At 42.4% G+C, this 19,705-nt stretch overlaps 1 protein-coding gene across 4 annotated transcripts; it reads left to right on the top strand.

The window, feature by feature from the left end:
- Positions 1-1,101: 1,101 nt before the first annotated feature.
- Positions 1,102-18,812, top strand: trim101 (tripartite motif containing 101). Of its 4 annotated transcripts, XM_030421814.1 has the most exons (13): positions 1,104-1,907; positions 2,909-3,124; positions 8,633-8,817; positions 8,895-9,069; positions 10,507-10,602; positions 10,691-10,768; positions 10,989-11,144; positions 12,024-12,046; positions 12,180-12,304; positions 12,786-13,153; positions 14,552-15,466; positions 15,796-15,925; positions 17,018-18,812. In XM_030421814.1, the coding sequence occupies exons 1-12, from the start codon at positions 1,896-1,898 to the stop codon at positions 15,880-15,882; spliced, it is 2,436 nt and encodes an 811-aa protein (XP_030277674.1). In that variant the 5' UTR covers positions 1,104-1,895; the 3' UTR covers positions 15,883-15,925; positions 17,018-18,812. The 4 variants fall into 4 exon arrangements, with proteins under 4 accessions (XP_030277672.1, XP_030277673.1, XP_030277674.1 ...); XM_030421813.1 differs by lacking the exon at positions 15,796-15,925 and having other exon boundaries at positions 1,103-1,907; XM_030421815.1 differs by lacking the exon at positions 14,552-15,466 and having other exon boundaries at positions 1,120-1,907; positions 17,018-17,383.
- The last annotated feature ends 893 nt before the right edge of the window (positions 18,813-19,705 follow it).

The raw sequence follows: 19,705 nt of genomic DNA, 5'->3' as shown, positions 1-19,705 counted from the left end.
AGTATGAATTTGAGTAGAAGTCTAGATGTCGTGTTGCTTTAGTAAAAGCAAAAAGGTAAAAATACCTATCTGTGTTTTGTATAAAAAGCTTTAAAATAGTCTTTAATCTAATTATAGAAAGATGGTCAAGTATAAGAGGAAAAGAAGAGGACAGAGACAGCTGCCCTGTGGGACACCATATTGCATTTTATATGATCACATGAATATGAATTAGCTCTTGATTTTCATTTAAAAATGTTTCAAAATAAACCTTGTTATACACATTAATGGAAATCAAATCAATTAGCAATTCAGCTTGTAAAAAACACACAACTCTGCATTATTGGCAGAATATAGTAGCTATAATTTAAAATGTACAGATAATCAACATTTAGATTTGTACTGATTGTACTGGCGTGACCGAAATGTTCCAAGACTTTTGTGTGTCACCGAAAATTAAATATAAACTATAGGACCATACATGTAACACAAATATTCTGTAACTCCTCCTGTGGACATCTTTAAGTGGATGCTAAACAGAAAATGAACAACAACTATATTATAGCATGTTGTGAACAGTTTACAAATTGCTGTGACTAACAAGCCGAAGCAGAATAAAACTCAGGATGACGATATTACAGGATAAAAAAACTCAACAGTCGAGCAAAACACAAGGAAGCCGAGTCAAAGGTGAAGTAAAAACAAGATGGCCGCACAGAAAATGTAAAACACAAAAAGACAACATGATTAAAAACAAGTAAAAGGAATAAAAATGATAAAAGAACAGATTAAAAGATGGTTAAACATGTAAGACGTTAATGGATGTTAAAGGAAAGTGTCACTCAAAAAGCAAAACCAACACTGGAGTTAAACATTTAAACACATTCAGACACAATAATCGGGTCATAATGTGCGTAGAAACGCGGTGATTGACGACTCTGCGGCGATAAAACAGCTGAAAATTAATGTGGTCGTTATCAGAACACATTAAAATGCTACAGCTGGAACCTTCAGGAGGGACGGCGAGTGTGTGTGTAACAGTAGAAAGAGCAGAGCCTGGCGTGGTCTTAATCCGTCCACATACCAGCCACGGCCTCATATGGTGTGTGTGTGTGTGTGTGTGTGTGTGTGTGTCATTTCAGAGGCCTGAAACCTGATGCCCCCCCATGACTCAGATCAGTTGCCCCCCATGCGTCCTCTCACTGCTGCGGATGGCGAGGAAGCTGCGAACACACAAACGCAGCAGTCGCTACTTGTGAGGGAGAAAAAAAAAAGGAATGGAGTGAGTGTCGGATGAGCGAGGGAGGGCTAAGTGAGGAAGAGGAGGAAGAGCACTGAAAGGTGAAGAGGAAGAGGGACCCGTGTCCAGGCAGCAGGCTCCTGCTTCGTTTCTTTTCTTTTCTGGGATATGAAGCAGATTTTTTGTTGGACTGCTCGACCTCGATGTGACTTCTGACCTCCGATCTTACAGCTGGACATGAAAAGATTCTCCAAGACAACAAAGTCACACTTGAAGCTGAAAGCTCATGTTCAAACTTGAGTTGGATATTTGTTAGACGGACGGTGTTACGTGGTCTGTGCAGTCAGCAGCTTCATGCAAAAAACTTACCCGGCAACAGACTTTTAAAGCAAATGAAATCAAGACAAGTTAAACTTCTGTGTGTCCAGGACTGTCTGTACACGATAAACCTGCAGAAAACCAGCTGAAAACTACTGAGGAAGATTCAACTACATTAAATAATCAAGTTTCAATCCTCTTTAAGACCTCCTCCCTGCAGGATCTCACCTCTACAGCAGAGAAGAAGAGTCTGATCGTGGATTTACTCATCGATACGCAAATAAATCTCCACAAAATGATTATTTGATTGACTGTAGAGACGAGAAGACAGATCACACTCAGGAGAAACTAACTGTTGATGGAGAGGAAGGTGAGTCAACAGGATTCTTCATGTGCTGTCTGCTTCTTAACGTTTTCTTTACTTCTCAGTAAAAGTGATGTTTAAAATGTTTTAGCCAATAACTACATGAAGAATTGTTCAGAAAGCTTCATTAGTTTTCACCACACCAGGCGAGCGGTGTCACAATATTTGGATAATCACGATAACCGCAATATTAGAAACTGAATCATTAATACTGTGTTAATAATCAAGAGAAAGTTTATCCGTTCATCTTGTAATCATGATTGTAAATGTTCTTTTTGTACACTTTTGTCTCTTTTTTGGCAAATAAATGACTCTCAAAATACGAGTGTAGGGAGGTGGAGAGAGTCTGTGACCTTATCTGAAATAAAACAATAATTGTGAGGTGAAATTAGACGGCTGTTTGTCCCATGTATTAGTTCTGTTTGTCTGTTTTCTGTTTAAAGAGGGGTGTGTAATGATTTTCAAATATTCAAAGAGAGTGGTTAAATCAGGAAACCAGGAGGTAGTTCATGCGACTATATGAATATTTATATAACTTTGGAGACCAATATCAAAAACCCAACTCACCCACTGCTGGGTCAGTTGTTGCAGACACACACTTAATGCAGCTTGTTTGAGTTTGAGATGCTGATTTCCACATAAATCATCCACTCAGTGTGAACATTCAACAGCTTCAAACAAGAGTTGGAATAAGACGATACAGAAGATGTTCCTCTTCCTGTCAGATCGAAGGGAATACAGTTATTTCTTTCAGTCCAAAAATCAACAAAAGGGGGACTTGAACATGAACACTGAGGACAAATAATGTTGTTGTGTTACATAAAGTATCTTGAGCAGGTTTCAGGTCCATGCAGGAGGATTTTCAAAGAACTGAACTGAAGTCAGTATGTTTTGTAAAGAGGTCAGCTGTGACTCATGTATTTTGTTTTTGGTCACACATGCAGCATCTTAAAAATCAACCCCACAGCAGGTAACTGCAGGTATTCACTGACTTCTGGTCTCAACAGGAGGAGGTGAAGTTCAGCGGAGCGGCCATGTCGCTGCCGGTGGACCTGAGCTGCCTGCAGGGCGGCGGCGGCGGGGGAGCGGAGGGCGAGGCGGCGCTGGCGGCTCTGGAGAAACAGCTGATCTGTCCCATCTGTCTGGAGCTCTTTAATAAACCCGTGGTCATCCTGCCCTGCGAGCACAACCTCTGCAGGAAGTGTGCCAACGAGCTCTACCAGGTCGGTCACACACACACACACACACACACACACACACACACACACACACACAACATGTTACATGTGTGTGTTTCTGTATATATAATCCCTCAACGGACACACAGTTCTGTACATTTGTATGCAGGAGCTCTTTTTATAACCTGGAGAGGCAGCACTGCATTGTTACCACTGCATTGTGTGTGTGTGTGTGTGTGTGTGTGTGTGTGTGTGTGTGGGTGTGTGTGTGTGTGTGTGTGATGTGGATTATCAGTGTCTAAAATGAGACGTGTGGATGTTTAAACGGTTCACTCATGAACACAGAAAACACCGGCTGTGACCTCCAATTACTGCTTTTGTTCAGAGTGTGATACATTTTCACTTTGTGCGTTTGTTTGCATAAGAACTTCAGTCGGTGGTTGTGTGTAACAGAGAACTTAAACATACTACAAGGAACTTTTAACTGATTATGAAACTGTTTCAGTTCTGAATCCTCTCAATGACCCACAAGCAAACAGGATCATCAGCAAGAAGATTGACTGATTGTTTCTATACAGTTTTAATAGAGGGATTCAGGTTACAGACCAAACACTCTGACAGTGATTGCTGTTGGAATACAAAGCTATTTAACGCTCATTTTGATAATAAAATAATGTTCACAGCCTCTGATAGTGTGATGGTTGACAGCTGTGCTGGACGTGTGTCAGCAGCTCACCAGATCTGTGAAATCTGTCGACGCCAAGGTGAAAAGTGTGCGCCGGAATTACCCGTTTCACTGGAATTCAATTTTAGGGCGCTAATTTTAGAAAAACAAATACATCAACCTGTTGGTGTTGCTACAGGAGAAGTCGATGGATCACTAAAGTCAGGTGAATTCACCGTGAAAGTCAAGATAATCGATCTGATGTTAAGTCAGAACCATCAGAACTGCCACACTGCACGCTGCTGACAAAAACAAATGTGTCATCATTGGAGACATTTCATCTGATTACAAGGTTACTAATAATAACACGTGCACATGACTTCTCTAAACCCTGTGAGGGCACAGATTGTTTGTTTAAACCGAACCAGAACTTAAAACCCTCAGCGTCTCTCAGAATATCCAGTTCTTGTTATCCTGCGAGGTGTGTGTGGTAACTTCCATGTTCACGTGTCTTCATGTGTGTTTTTGGGTGTGTGTGGAATGTGAGATGGAAACTTAACTGTCATGCTCATGTTCGTGACCTCTGACCCTGACATGTGCAATAAAAAGATTAGAAGAAGAAGATCGTTTCGCTGTGCGGTGGTACGGCCAAAAACAAAAAACAAAATCTGTTTATTGCATTTTAGTTCATCTCGTCTAAATCAGCATGTTTTATTTTTTAATTAACCCACCCAACCCACCCACTTAAAGGGATATTCCGGTGTGAATTTAATCCATGGTCTAAATCACCGTGAAACTGTGTTAGACTCCCTCTCGAGAGATCAAGTTAGCAGACCGCTAATTTACGGAGTTTTATCAACCTCAGAAACGACCGCACGACAACAATACACTGCAGTAAATGGATCCAAATATAAACCGCCACCAAAAAGCCACAAATAATGCTCAGAACAGCACCAAACTTCAGCAACAGTACAAATAGGGTCTCAGCACATAGTCCGGGGCATCTAACCTCCGCTAGCTTAGCTGGATTTCTACTGTGAAGCTAAAAACAGATTTCAACTCTCCTCCATCAGCTTCCGGGTCGGGGAAGTCCCGACGCGACGATTACCGAGTGCGGTTAGAAATGCTCAGTTCCGTTCTTTTCCCTGTCCGCTCTCGATAATAACTGTTATAAACTGGCAGGTAAGACACATATGAACTTTGATTGCTTTTCCATGGAGTCATAATCATACATTTTCATCCATGAGCCGCGGAACTCTACTGCACTCGGTAATCGACTCGTCGGGACTTCCCGTCAACAGGAAGCTGCTGCAGAAGAGTGGTAAATTTAGTCAGCTTTTCAGTAGAAATTTGGATCCATTTACTGCAGTGTATTGTTGTCGTGCGGTCGTTTCTGAGGTTGATAAAACTCCGTAAATTAGCGGTCTGCTAACTTGATCTCTCGAGAGGGAGTCTAACACAGTTTCACGGTGTGTTAGACCATGAATTAAACTTACACCGGAATATCCCTTTAAAGATCTCCTGCAACACCAATACTTATGTATGTATGCACAATTCAGATTTCATTTCAAGATCCTGGTTAATCACACTCCTGCCCTCCGACACCAGCTGGACTCTGAAGTCCACTGACCTGGTTTCTTAACTGGTCCTGGATTTAGGAACTGTCCTCCAGCTGAAGACTCATATATTCAGTGTGAGGACCTCATTGGTTCTGTAGGTTCGAAATGTTTGTCTCCGACAAGAAGCGCATGTTTAAACATCCCCAAAAATCACCAAAGTCTGCACACAAACTCTGCTAGCTTCATTCATGTGTTAAGAGATGGAGAGAGGCTAACCTGCTCAGACATTATTAATAGAATAGAATAGAATAGAATAGAATAGAATATCTTTATTGTCATTGTAACAGGTACAACGAAATTGAGTGCAGTCCTTATTCAGTGCAAAACATCTGCTGAGGTAGAAGATGCGCAAATAAATACCTAAATAAAAACTACTGTATACATAATAACACTAAAAACACATAGGAGACACACCCATACATCCATACATTCACAATCAAACAAATTGCACATAGCCCTTTGACAGAGGTAAATGGTGAGAGTTATGCTTAGGTAGCACTATTCAGTGCACTTATGGCTGTTGGATAAAAGCTGTTTTGTAGTCTGTTTGTTCTGGTTTTCATGGACCTGTATCTCCTGCCTGGCGGCAGTAGTTTGAACAGTGTGTGACCGGGGTGTGATGAGTCCTGTACGATGGTTTTGGCCTTTTTGAGGCAGCGGGAACTGTGAAGTTCTTCCCGGGAGGGGAGAGGGCAGCCAATGATTTTCTGTGCTGCCTTTGTGACCCCCTGAAGCTTCTTCCTCTGTGCCACAGTGCAGCTTGAAAACCACACACAGAGACCGTTTGACAGGATGCTCTCAATTGAGCAGCGACAGAAGGACACCAGCAGTTTTGGGGGGATGTTGTTCCTCCAGAGAACTCTCAGAAAGTAAAGTCTCTGCTGGGCCTTCTTCACTAGCTCGGTGGTGTGTACGCTCCAGGTCAGGTCCTCCATGATGTTGACTCCCAGGAAGCGGAAGTCGGAGACCCTCTCCACACGGGTCCCGCCTATGAGCAGTGGCTGGATGTCCGTTTTCTTCCTCCTTAATCAACACATGGACCCTGTTTCTAAATCAGTCATTCCCAAAATAAGAATAGATAATAAAGGTGATGGAAGCCCTGCTGGTCTGCACTGCAGAAACAAATGTATATATCAAATAAATTTAAAGCTTTGACGATGCCACTGAGAGGAGACATTAACTTCCCTCAAAAGACTCAACATGTTCTTTAAAAATCAGGAGAGAGCAGGATTAAAACCACAACAGAGTGTAATTCAAAAAAAGGGTTTATTATGTAAACAACCAGTAAAGACAACAGTGCTCACTGTCTGAGCAGGTGAAACCAGAGTCAACAAACAACTGCACGACCTGAAGGAGTTTCATCAGAAGACAGATACTCAGTTTTCCTGCTTCAGGCTCCTGTTGTGGCTCGTCTTGTTCGTCTCAGCTGCTCGTCCGTCACCTGCAGGAAGAGAAAGAGGAGCAGTGGTAGTTTGATGTCTCTTTGTGGAGGGTTTGTGTTTTTAGTGTTTTTGTGTGTTTGAAGAGGTCATGTGTTGGTTTTTAGATATTTAGTTTGAAGAGGTTTTGTGGAGGTTTTTATAATTTTTAGAGGTTTTGTGTGTTTATAGAGGTTTTTAGAGTTTGTGTGTGTTTGTTGAGGTTTTTATTGTTTTTAGAGGTTTTGTGTTAGTTTGGAGGTTTTTTGTTTGTTCGTGGCGAATTGTGTGTTTGTGTTTGTTTGTTTGTAGAGGTTTTGTATTTTATTGTGACAGTTTTTTGTTTGTTTGTGGAGGTTTTGTGTTTTTAGCGGTTTTGTGTGATTGAAGAGGTCTTGTGTTGGTTTTTAGATATTTAGTTTAAAGAGGTTTTGTGTGTTTGTGTTTGTTTGTTTGTTTGTTTATTTGTTTGTAAGGGTTTTGTATTTTATTGTGGAGGTTTTACATTTGTTTGTGGCGGTTTTGTGTTTGTAGGGGTTGTGTGTATCTCTGGAAGTTGTGTGTCTGTTGATGTTTTGTGGTAGTTGTTGGTCTCTTTGTGGAGGTCCTGGGTCTCTTCTTGTTGGTTGTGAGTCTCCTTGTGAAGGTTTGAGTCCTTACCTCAGTTGCATTTATCCTGAAATCTTTGAACTGATTTACAATTAATATTTTAACTGCACATTATTTAACAGCTTACCTTTTACAACATTATTTAGTTAATAGTTACTTTGCATATTCATACAATTAATAGAATTTTTGCCACTTGCGGGACTAATAAAGGGATTTCTGATACTGATTCTGATCACTAACTAATCTCGTGTAGAAACAACGAACTGCCACAAGATAAAAACCAATGGCAGGTGAAATGAATAACATTGATCATCTTGTGACAATGTCACGTTCTGCTGGGAAACCCTGAGTCCGAGCTTTCACGTGGAACATGACAAAAAGCTCAAAGTGTCTGACTGGCCTCTGAATTCCCCAGACCTCAAACCAGCTGAGCGTCCACTGGATGTACCATGAGCTGAGAACGATCCATGGGGGCCCCAACATGGACGGGACTCGGCTCTGGTGCATCCCACAGATGTTGAACTGACAGAGAGCTGTGAAGTGTTTCACTCATCAGGAGAAATGTTGTATAAGCTCACCTTTACCTAAAACACATTCTGAACCAGCTCTCGTCTCTCTCCGAGTCCTCAGGCCTCTGTGTTTGTCTGTGAGCGCCTCTGATCCTCCGTCAGGCCCGGCAGCAGCTGAAGCTTATTAAAGGACACTATTTCTGGACGCTTCAACCTCCACCCGTCTCTCTGCTCTCGTCTGTCCGTCTCACAACCCTCAATTCTCCAATCAGTTTCAACTTCTGCTCAACTTTTCTCCTGTGATCTCTTGTTTTCTGCTGAACCCTCCGTCCTTATTTATAGCTGTCCAGTACCACGAGGTGTGTGTGCGTGTGTGTGTGCGTGTGTGTGTGTGTGTGTGTGTGTGTGTGTGTGTGTGTGTGTGTGTGTGTGTGTGTGTCACAGTGTTTACATGCTGGATGGTGAACAGGGGACTTTCCAGAGTCTTGTTGTTACCCTGTAACCCGTCCTGAACCGGCTCTGACTTCACCCGGGGAGACGTTTGGGAGGATTTTACACATTCTCCACCGCTGACCCCGACTGAAAACTGTTGCTAATTATTGAAATCCCAGCATGCAGCTGTGCTGTATGACAACAACCTCCAACTGTTTGGCGTTGACAGGCAGCCGTGGAGGTTTGAAGGGCAGAACCATCATCGTATTATTAATATTTTGATGTATTTTCTTTCTCTCCAGCCGTCGTTGTTCCAGGCTCGCACCACCATGCTCGTGAACAGCGGGCGTTTCCGCTGTCCGTCCTGCAGACACGAGGTGGTGCTGGATCGCCACGGAGTCTATGGCCTCCAGCGGAACCTGCTGGTGGAGAACATCATCGACGTCTACAAACAGGAAGTCAGCAACAACCTCAACAAGGAGCCGAGGTGAGCAGAGACAACAAGCAGAGGTATGATGTGAACGTACAGGTGTTTGAAGGTGTTTCCTCTCTCTCTCTCTGCAGCCCCCTCCCTCCTCCTCCACCTGCTGCTCAGGTGACCTGTCCGGACCATGAGGGGGAGAAGGTGAACATCTACTGTCTCACCTGTCAGGTTCCCACATGTTCTCTGTGTAAAGTGTTCGGGGCCCATCAGTCTCATCAGGTGGCTCCTCTGACAGACGTCTACCAGCAGCAGAAGGTAGAAAACACTCTGTTTTACATTGCTGCTGAATATTCAGATTGTATAATCGTTATTTCCTTCTCTTATACTTACTATGAAAATAGTAAACAATTGAATAGAGTGCAAATCTTTACAAAGTATGTGAAGTTTCCCTCAAAGTGATGAAGTGTTAAAAATGCCTTTAACTTTGCTCCTGACGACAGATTTGTACCAGATTTGGAACAATACGTCGATCCGGATTGATACATATCGTTTCAGTGATCAATGATCCAACAGCATCGATGCAAAGTGAAAACATTGATTCATATCGACGCCATCGTTAAGATACGCCTTTAAGTTTACTGAAATATTTGTATGTAAGAAATGTGGCACTTTCTCATGAACAGAAGGTCTATTTTTATTTCTTTATAATAAAAAGAAGATTGTTTTTAATGTCAGGAGTCATTGATGAAATAATATTTCCACTGAAGAGTTCAGTAATAAAATTATCAAATCATATTTTAGTTGCTTCTTGTGAGTTGATATAAACGCAGTGGCGTGCACAGACTTTTTGAAGGACAGGGGCGCAAAGAAGGGCACTTTAGCGCGCATTTTGGCTCCCAAGAGGGCAGTTTATCATGTGTAAACCAGCCAAGGGGGCAGTTTAGTGCGTTTTGCCAACCAAGAGGGCACTTTAGTGCGCGTTTTGGCTCCCAGGAGGGCACTTTAGCATGTGTTTTGGCTCCCAAGAGGGCAGTTTATCATGTTTTAAAACCAGCCAAGGTGCAGTTTAGAGTGTGTTTTGCCAACCAAGAGGGCACTTTATGCCGTGCATTTTGGCTCCAAGAGGGCACTTCAGCGCACGTTGGCTCCAAGAGTTGCACTTTTTGCGCGTTTTGGCTCCCAAGAGGGCACTTAGATAGCGTTTTGGCTCCCAAGAGGGCACTTTAGCACACGTTTTGGCTCCCATGAGGGGAGTTTATCATGTTTTAACCAGCCAAGGGGGCAGTTTAGTGTGTTTTGCCAACCAAGAGGGCACTTTGGCACGATTTTTTTGGCTCCCAGGAGGGCACTTTAGCGCGCATTTTTCAACAATTGGGCCCCCCTTGTGCACATCACTGTATAAACGTAACTGATTGTGTTAAATATCATCTCATATTGATCGCAGGCCCCTGTGTCTAATTGAATGGAATCGTAATCAGATTTTGTGATATCAGAAAATATTGTGTTGTTGTCCGAAGAATCGATATGATATCATATCATGATGATACTTGCAATCTACGTTTGTAAGACAGCGATAAATAAGTGTCTGACATCTCAACCTCACTGAAGAATAATTAAAACAGTGACTGAGTGGACAAGAGAGAAGTCTGATTACAAACCTCACCATGCTTAATGTCTCAAAAATATTACAAAAAACATGAAATAGAATAAAAACACTGATGATTTTTTTCCCTTCTGTGTTTCATTTTCCAGGACGAGCTGAATAAAGAGGTCAGTTCTCTGGTGGCGTTCAACGACAGAGTCCAGAGTTTGATCAACGAGCTGGAGGAGACCTGCAGGAACATCGAGGTGGATTATAACGCTGCTTCTACCAAATCAATACGTCCGATATCTGTTTCTTATATAATCTCATTGATCCTGGTTCTGCCCTCTGCAGGAGAACTGTAAGACTCAGAAACAGAATGTGTGTGACAAGTTCAGTCACATGTTTTCCATCCTGGAGGAGAAAAAGAAGGTCAGACTTTATTCTTTTCTATCGATTCACTATCGATTGTTGAATATATTTTTAATTGAATGACCTTAAGAAGTACCAATTAAATACACTTAGACAGCAGCAGCAATTATAAAAGTAGTAAAATGGTTTAATACAAACAGAGAATAAAAAGTAGAAAAAAAAACTTTATTCTGAAGTTTATCATGGTTGTTTTCAAACCGTTTTTATCGTCACATCGAAGGCGATGACGCAGCGAATCAGCTCCGAGCAGGAAGAGAAGACAGGCCACGCCCAGGCATTGGTGCGTTGCTATGGAGACAGCGTGGCAACCAACAACAAACTGATGGAGAGGGCGGCGAGCAGCATGGAGGAGCCGGACATGGCTGCTTTTGTCCAGGTGTGTGTGTGTGTGTGTGTGTGTGTGTGTGTTTCTTACATCTGTGGAAAGTAACGTATTTTAATTACATGTGAATGTTTCGTCTTTCGTCTGTTTTTATGTTGAATAACTGTTGGAAACTTCACGTTATTAAAATATTTTAAGTCCACATTTTAAACTCACACACTTTCCTGATGAGTTCTTCTAATCCTAAAGAAGTTTTGTTTCTGGAAGGAGAAACGACGACTTCTGTGGGAGGTTTTTTATTCCTAGTATTTGTGAGGTCGTCTCAGAAGTTCTATTCTGAGACAGAGACTTGTACGTACATGTGACAGTAAACAACAACATCCACGTTACGATGTGTCGGCGGTTTGATTTAGGACCCGGAAGCCGACACCAGAGAGAGTCGGGGAGCGGTGTGAAAGATAGTTGTTGTACCAGGAGAGGTTGAGTCAGGTGAGATGAGGAGCTGGCTTTGGTTTGACTCAGCTGGAGGTGAAGCGAAGGTAACACATGGTGAGGCTGGAGGGTGGGGAGGCGCTGAGGTGCTGGAGGCTGTTTGGGGGTAAACAGGTGGAGCGAGGAGCTGAGGAGCAATGTGAGGATCTCTGCAAAGCACTAGAAAAAAACTGTAGAATGAACGAGTGCTAGAGACAAAAACTGCTGAAATCATCTAAGCAGGTGCTGATTGGTCCAAAAGTGCTGCAGGTGGCACAAAAACCACCACAAAGGGGCCACAACAAGTCCAAATATACTAACTCACTAACTACTTTTTTGGGATGTAAGAGCAACTCTTAGAAGTGTTCAGCGTCATGTTTCAGTCTTTATTTCGTCTTTTTGTGTGACGTGTTTGATGTCGAGTCTCTGGAATGATCTCACCTGTCCTCCTCCTTCCTTCAGAATTCACGGGAGCTGATCACAAAGTGAGTACTGCCATGAAAGCATGTTGTGTATTTACATTATCTGATTAAAAATGTGTTTAGGCGCTTCATTTTCTACAGTAAAACATTTTTCCTGCTCCTTCCATGTTCCTCCACCTCCTCCACCTCTCCTCAGAGTGTTGGCAGCGACCGCCTCGTGTCCGGCAGAGACGCTGAAGCCGGGTTATGAGAGTCTGAGCCACTACAGATATAACTTCAGCCGGCAGGAGAGAGCTCTGAGGAGCTTAGACTTCCCCAAAGGTGAGAAGAAAAAAAACACCCTGAAACTCTATTTTAATAAGACGCCATTTTGGATTTAAAACCACAGTTTCCTGTCCACTCTTTCCTCCGATGTTCGGTCAGTATGAACAAACAGAAAATGCTCTCTGTGCTGGTAAAGTCTGAGGCGTAAAGCTGCCTGAGTGAGGATGAAATATAAACTCAGAAACTCGATCTGCTCGGGGGTTTTTTTGGATTTAAGGTCTATGAGTCTGATCCAAAAATAGTTGAGAGCTGCAGCAGGTAAAGAACGAGTGAGGGAGACCTCGAGAGCACAAAAAGACCGAAACACAACAGAGCTGGAGGAGTTATTGATCAGGATGGATCAAAGATTTCAGCACCAGACACTTTGTTTATCTGACACACTTCAAACAAAGATTAAAAATATCAGAAAAGTGCGTTTTAAATGTCACATGAAGCTCGTTGCAGTTCAGACTCATCAGGTTTTGTTGTCCTCCTGCAGTTGTGGAAGACGTTCCTGAAGAACCAGAGGTGACACAAGAACCAGAGGAACCCAAAGAGCCCTCTGTTCAGAACACAGAAGCAAAACACCACCCGGGAACCTCCACCCAGAACCTGGAATCTGCTCTAGAACCAGTTAAAGAGCCGGTCTCAGCACCAGCACCAGCACCGGCAGCTCCACCAGCTCCAGGTCTGGTGATGGATCTGCAGCCGGAGACTGACGGCTCGCAGATAAACGTTGGAGGATCTGGTCAGGTGAACAACAAGAAGGAGGAGGAGAAGAAAGAGGAGGAGGACAGATGTGCAGCTCCTGAGCCTGGTAAAGAGGGAAACATCTGCGAAGATCAGGAGGGAATGAGCACACAGCAGGTACAGAACCAGAAAACATCTGTTCAAACTCTACAGCTGCTTTTTCCTCAAATCTAAATCAAGTTAAATATATAAAATCTCAGATATGTGACAACCAGAAGATGTTTTATCGTTCAATAAGTCACAGATAGCAATATTAGACATGCTCATGAGTCACGACGCAGCTAATTTTCTCCGGTTGATAAATAATCTGTGAAATGTGTGAAAATTAACAAAACAGATGTTCTTCCAGCACATTTTTCTTTACAGGTTTCTGTCCTTCAGTTTCTTCTCTTTCTCTGAAGTCATTAAAGGGATATTCCGGTGTATGTTTAATCCATGATCTAACACACCGTGAAACTGTGTTAGACTCCCCCTCGAGAGATCAAGTTAGCAGACCGCTAATTTACGGAGTTTTATCAACCTCAGAAACGACCACACGACAACAATACACTGCAGTAAATGGATCCAAATATAAACCGCCACCAAAAAGCCACAAATAATGCTCAGAACAGCACCAAACTTCAGCAACAGTACAAATAGGGTCTCAGCACATAGTCCGGGGCATCTAACCTCCGCTAGCTTAGCTGGATTTCTACTGAAAAGCTGACTAAATTTACCACTCTTCTGCAGCAGCTTCCTGTTGACGGGAAGTCCCGACGAGTCGATCACCGAGTGCAGTAGAGTTCCGCGGCTCATGGATGAAAATGTATGATTATGACTCCATGGAAAAGCAATCAACGTTCATATGTGTCTTACCTGCCAGTTTATAACAGTTATTATCGAGAGCGGACAGGGAAAAGAACGGAATTGAGCATTTCTAACCGCACTCGGTAATCGTCGCGTCGGGACTTCCCCGACCCGGAAGCTGATGGAGGAGAGTTGAAATCTGTTTTTAGCTTCACAATAGAAATCCAGCTAAGCTAGCGGAGGTTAGATGCCCCGGACTATGTGCTGAGACCCTATTTGTACTGTTGCTGAAGTTTGGTGCTGTTCTGAGCATTATTTGTGGCTCTTTGGTGGCGGTTTATATTTGGATCCATTTACTGCAGTGTATTGTTGTCGTGCGGTCGTTTCTGAGGTTGATAAAACTCCGTAAATTAGCGGTCTGCTAACTTGATCTCTCGAGAGGGAGTCTAACACAGTTTCACATGATTTAGACCATGGATAAATTTACACCGGAATATCCCTTTAACTTCAATTTGTAGATTCTACGAAACATGATTTTAGACTGATTTCCTTCTGTCCACACAGCTTCTGGTCTCAGTTCAAGTTCAAAGCTTCTCAGAAGGATGAAAATCCATCTTAAATAAATCATTTTGTATCCTTTTGAAAGATGCTCAGGTTTTTGGTCACAGGCGAAACAAAACAAGCTAAATATTCCATTTGGCTTCTCAGCTGTCTTTCTCCACATGTCAGTGTGAAGGTGCAGAGGCAGGAAGTGAAGCAGGTGACTGGACAACGCAGAGCGAGACAGAGGACAAACAAGATGCTGAGGATGAAGAAGAAGAAGAAGAAGAAAGGAGGATGAACGAGCGGAACGATACTATGTTTTACCCCGGCTGGTACAAACCAAGCAGCTGGTGCAGCCCGGTTCCTGCAGACATCCAGCTGAAAGTTCAGGATGCAGAGCAGACGATTTGTTCATCACGACCAGCAGAGGATCACCTGTTAGAGACCGAAGCTCCACCGCAGTCTCCATGCAGCCAATCCCAGCCTCAACCCCTGAAGACACCTGCTGTCACACCTGCTGTCACACCTGTTGTCACACCTGTCCCCCAGCTGAGACCGACCCAGCAGGAGGCAGCAGGAGAAGATGATGTCACTGAGGAGGAGGACATGCAGGGCTGGGTGTGTCTCCCAGGGGCTGCAGATAGAAGTGTCGGTAGTTTCGATGTTGGAGACGGTTCTTCTGCTAACAATGACAGTCCGTCATCCGAACCACCTGCTGAGACTTGTTCTGGGCTCGAGAGAGGAAGATCAGAGACGGACGAGGACAACGTGACGCTCAGCGATGGAGGGTTAGAGGGCGCAGAAGAGAAAGAGCAGCACAGTGAGGATGATTTACATCTGAAACAAAGAGAGTCGGGAGAGTTTGAAGATGAGACGCTGAATAAAAGGCGGGAAACAGGATTAGAGAGGGAGGCTGAATCTACGAGGGAGGATCGCTCTGAAGGGAAACGTGACGTCGTGGATGTCGGAGATGATGATGATGATGTAGAGAGTTTGCAAGATGGAGACTCAGAGTTTGAGGCTTCAGGTTTTGCAGAAAAGAAGGAGGACGGAGAGAGAAACGAAACCAAAGAGAAAATAACCTCCTCTGACTCTCTGCAGGTCAGTGTCGTCTGGTTTTACCTCCGTCACCATCATCACCATCATCCTGCTCCTCCTCATCCACCCGCTGACGTGGCTTCACCTCCACATTGTCTTCTTCTTTTGTTGCTGCTCATGTTTCGAGACATTTCTGGCTGAAGCTGCTTCACCACCACGCCATGTTTCTGTGTCGTGTTGTTGTTGTTGTCTCTCACCACGGAGCTTCTCATCTCCTCACTTTGTCCACTTTCTCCTCCTTTTTCTCCCCGTCACTCCCTCCCTCCCTCATGAATGTATGTTGTCATTTTCCTTCCTCCGCCCGTCTTCCATCCCTCCGTCTTCTTCTCCAGGCTGTCACTCTGCTCTTCTACCTGTTGGCCTTCCTGGTCATTCTGCAGAGGGTGTGGGCTTACATCGGCTGCTTCATTTGCACATAACACCTGCAGGAGACACACCCGCCCTCACTGCTGCACCGCTCAGGTACACACACACACACACACACCTGCTGCCTCCACCAGGAAGCGCTGCTGACCGCTTTTATTTTGAAAATCAAGAAACATATTCAGTGTTTTATCAGATTTCTGACACTACTACTATTTCTACAACTACTACTACTTCATAATAAGTTAAAGAGTGATATAGCAAAGGGACTTCAAACTTTAACTTATGACAGTTTTGACTTTATTATTATATTGTATTATTTAAAGTGTATATTCTATTATAAATGCAGATGAAAACAGAAAATAAATGGGCTAAATAACAAATAATAACAGTTTTCTATTAAGAGAAACAAACATAATCCTTCTTCTGCACCTTCATCTCAGACAGAATCCTTTACTCATGCCTCTGCTGACACCTGGTGGTAGAATTGTGTTATTACAGCGATACTGATCAATTAAAACCTGTAAAGACCAATTAACCATCTGACTTTAATCTGTTAATAACTTATTATTGTATTAATCATATTCTTGCTGTTTTTATGCTTCAGCATCACTGACATCACTCATCACAACACGTTTTGCTTCGTGCCGCTGATAAATTGTGTTTGCATGTTCATAAATCTGTTGAAGAGTGACGCTGAATAATCTGAGTAAGGTTTTATTGTTTAGTGTTTCACCCTTTATCCCACTTTATATTCTACATATAACAGGGAAATGTTGTTGTTTTTTAACTAAAACGGGTTAAAGATTAAACCAGCGGCTGGTCTAGTTTGACCCCCTGTCACTCTAAGTTGCATTGTGGGTAATGTAGGCAGAGGTTTTTAAAAGAGAAGGAGAACGTGAGATGGTGATCTCTCTGGTTCTGCTGTATCGATTTAAAACTGTTTGTAATCATGATAAAAATGTACGAGTGCAATACTAGATTCATGGACTTCTGTTTAAAACCTGTTGCCTTCATTACCCACAATGCAACTCCACCACTGAGTGACATCACTGGAGGTAATTTTTCAGATTACATGCAGCTTCCTCTGGAGCCACAAAAGGCTGAATAACTACCAACTGGAATTTAAAAACAAATATATTTTACGTGTATTTGTTTCGTGTGTGTTCATGCCGTCCGTCTCTGCTCCAGATGGAGGCTGAGACCAGGAGTCCGGCTCAGACCGGTCCTCCCTCCTCTTCTCGTCGACCCAGTTTCTGCTTCTCCTGGCTGAACCCCCTCCACAAGAAGAAGTAGCGGGTGGAGAGAAGTTTCTGTTGGTGGAGATGGAGTTGATGGAGGCACTTCAGTCCAGAGTCAGTCTGCGCTGAGACTGAAGACGTGCTGCAGAGTTACAGCTGTTTCATCAACCATCTCAGTTTTGTTCTGAATATTCATCCACTTTAAAACATATTTGCACTTTTTGTGTCGTGTAGACAAAACAGCAATAATAGATCTGTTTCAGGAAAAAAAAAAAATGCACTGACTCTGTAGGTCTTTTATTTTGAAAAACTAACTGAGAAGTTTTGTTTTTAATTTGTTTTTAAGTAGAAGCTGCTGCCCTCCACACAGAAGGCCTTTGGTTTGAAGTGTTATCAGAGGAAGTACAGCCTGATTTTAATAGAGAAGGAGCTCTAGTGTTATTGCAGAATTAGCAGTAGTTTTACTGGTCGTAGTAAAACTAGAGGTACCACTATACCCACTACACTAGTAGTAATAATACTTATTTTATAACGTTAGCCTGTTGCTGCAGGTGTGGCTGCAGAATATGAGCAAAGATTCATGTTGCAATCATTTTACAGCATTTTAGTTTTTTTATGGAACCAAAATCGAATAATTCTGATGATATTTTAGCTCTTGTCCATTTCTAATCTCGTGCTGAGACAGATTTAGGTCAAATTTAACTTCCAGATTTATCTCAAATAGACATTAGTATCTACCTGCTTATCTATATCTAAAGAAATGTGAGTAAGCGTCATTATCTACTCACCTTTGTGACGATGGACAAAGTCCACAAAACGATTCTAGAGTTTTCATACCAAAGACAAAGACAAAATGGATCCATACAGCTCGTCAAGTGTCATAAAAGTGTCTAAAAACCCAGAGAACCCAAATTAATAGATGCTAAGCTAAGAGCGTTAGCACGCAGCCTGTCTTAAGTGGGGTCACAGGCAGAACTGTGCGTGGAGAGTGTGGAAAGGTGATCTCTTTTCAAATCAGTTTGTGTTATCGAGGTTTCTGGAGGCCAGCAACTTCTTCTTCTTCTTCTTCTTCTTCTTCTTCTTCTTCTTCTTCTTCAGTTGTTCAGCAGAATGCTGCAACAGCTGTTTTGCTGTTAAGCTTCAGAAATGTCTTGTGGACTTTGAAACTTCACCTGACTTTATATCAACATGAGAGGGAGGAGATCATCAAGGGTTTTAATTTTTGGGTGAACTGTTCCTTTAACAGTCTGGAGATAGAGCTACTAGCAGTGGCTCGATATTAGAAATGTGGAAAACAGAAGTGGAGCAATAACACTGACGGCTGAAACAAATGATGAAGTAGAGTCGGACAGTCTGTCTTACAAACATGAATGTTTCCTGTCTGTCTGGATGTGGGTGAGAATTTTGGACCGAGTTCTGACGACCTGCACAGAGACTCAAGGATCAGCTATGGTTCCGCAGAACCTTTACCAGATAACTAATTGTGTTTCTTCTTGTTAGACTTTTTCAAATTCTGCTATCAGACCCAGACAACCTGTTTGAGACATATTGAAGTGTCGATTCAGGACGTCACATGTGATTTTCTTTGGTTTGGTTCTGTTTGTTTGAAAGTCAGAAGCTTTTATTGTGTATTTGTGAGTGTGTTCGAGCACTTTGTGTGTTTGTGGACGACGACAGAGGACAGATGAGATACTGTGTTTGTGTTTGTTACATGTGGAGATTCAATAAATCTGATTTCACTCAACTGAAGCGTGTGTGTGTGTGTGTGTGTGTGTGTGTTTCTTTCTCATGCACATGCTTGATTAAAAATATAAATTATTATAACCAACAGCAAAGAATCCAAACCACTTCCCCCCCCCCCACAGAGAAAAGTCTTGAACCAATAATATATTTCGACAGCAGCTGTCTCTGTGACGTGGTTTGACCACGCCGGAAGAGGAATCCACTGAAATCCGTCACTGTTGGCAGGGAGCAACATCACTTCCTGTTTGGAAGGACACGCCTTTAAAATAAAAGCATGAGAACAAATTCCAGTTTACACCCTTCAAAGTTGAGTGTTGAAATATATATAATTTATGGTGTAGGCAGGTTTAGAGTTCAATATATAGTGATTTTAATAATCAGCTTTATTTAAAGAGCACGTTTATAAACAGATTTTTACAAAGTGCTTTAACAATCAAGCAAAAGAAGGAAAGTAGCTCCACAAACTGAGCTACTTTGGCGTCCCCAAACTCAGAATTTTAAAATTTACATAATTAATTAGGTAATAATGTAAGAGAAATATAAAACATTTTAATAACTGAATAAACAAACTGTTCTCAGAGGAGAATAAGGTCCCTAAAACACTGCCAGAAAGAAACGATATAAAGAAACAAAGCTGGAAAGGTGGCAGAGTCCGCCAAATATAAATAAGTGAAACAGTATGAAATCGCCTCCAAAGCACTTTATCAATCTTAAGACATGACGAAAAAAAAAGGATAAATTAGTAAGTGGGTGATGAAAAGTATTCAAACAGTCTGATTTGTTCAGAAAATCACATCACTTTACTATAAGTAGATTTGAAACCAGGAAAACAAAACAATAATGCCAAGTTATGATATCCAAAATCGAGGATTGTATATAGTCTCGTACCACAATA

This window comes from Sparus aurata, chromosome 7 (assembly GCF_900880675.1).
Source record: "Sparus aurata chromosome 7, fSpaAur1.1, whole genome shotgun sequence".
NCBI classification, from domain to species: domain Eukaryota; kingdom Metazoa; phylum Chordata; class Actinopteri; order Spariformes; family Sparidae; genus Sparus; species Sparus aurata.
Note: the sequence above shows the minus strand (reverse complement) of the source record. Positions and strands in the feature narration are given on the sequence as shown.

Coding starts and splice junctions, on each gene's coding strand:
- trim101 (XM_030421812.1), top strand. Junction 9,070..10,506: donor ACGTCTACCAGCAGCAGAAG/GTAGAAAACACT, acceptor TTCATTTTCCAG/GACGAGCTGAATAAAGAGGT. Junction 10,603..10,690: donor AGACCTGCAGGAACATCGAG/GTGGATTATAAC, acceptor TGCCCTCTGCAG/GAGAACTGTAAGACTCAGAA.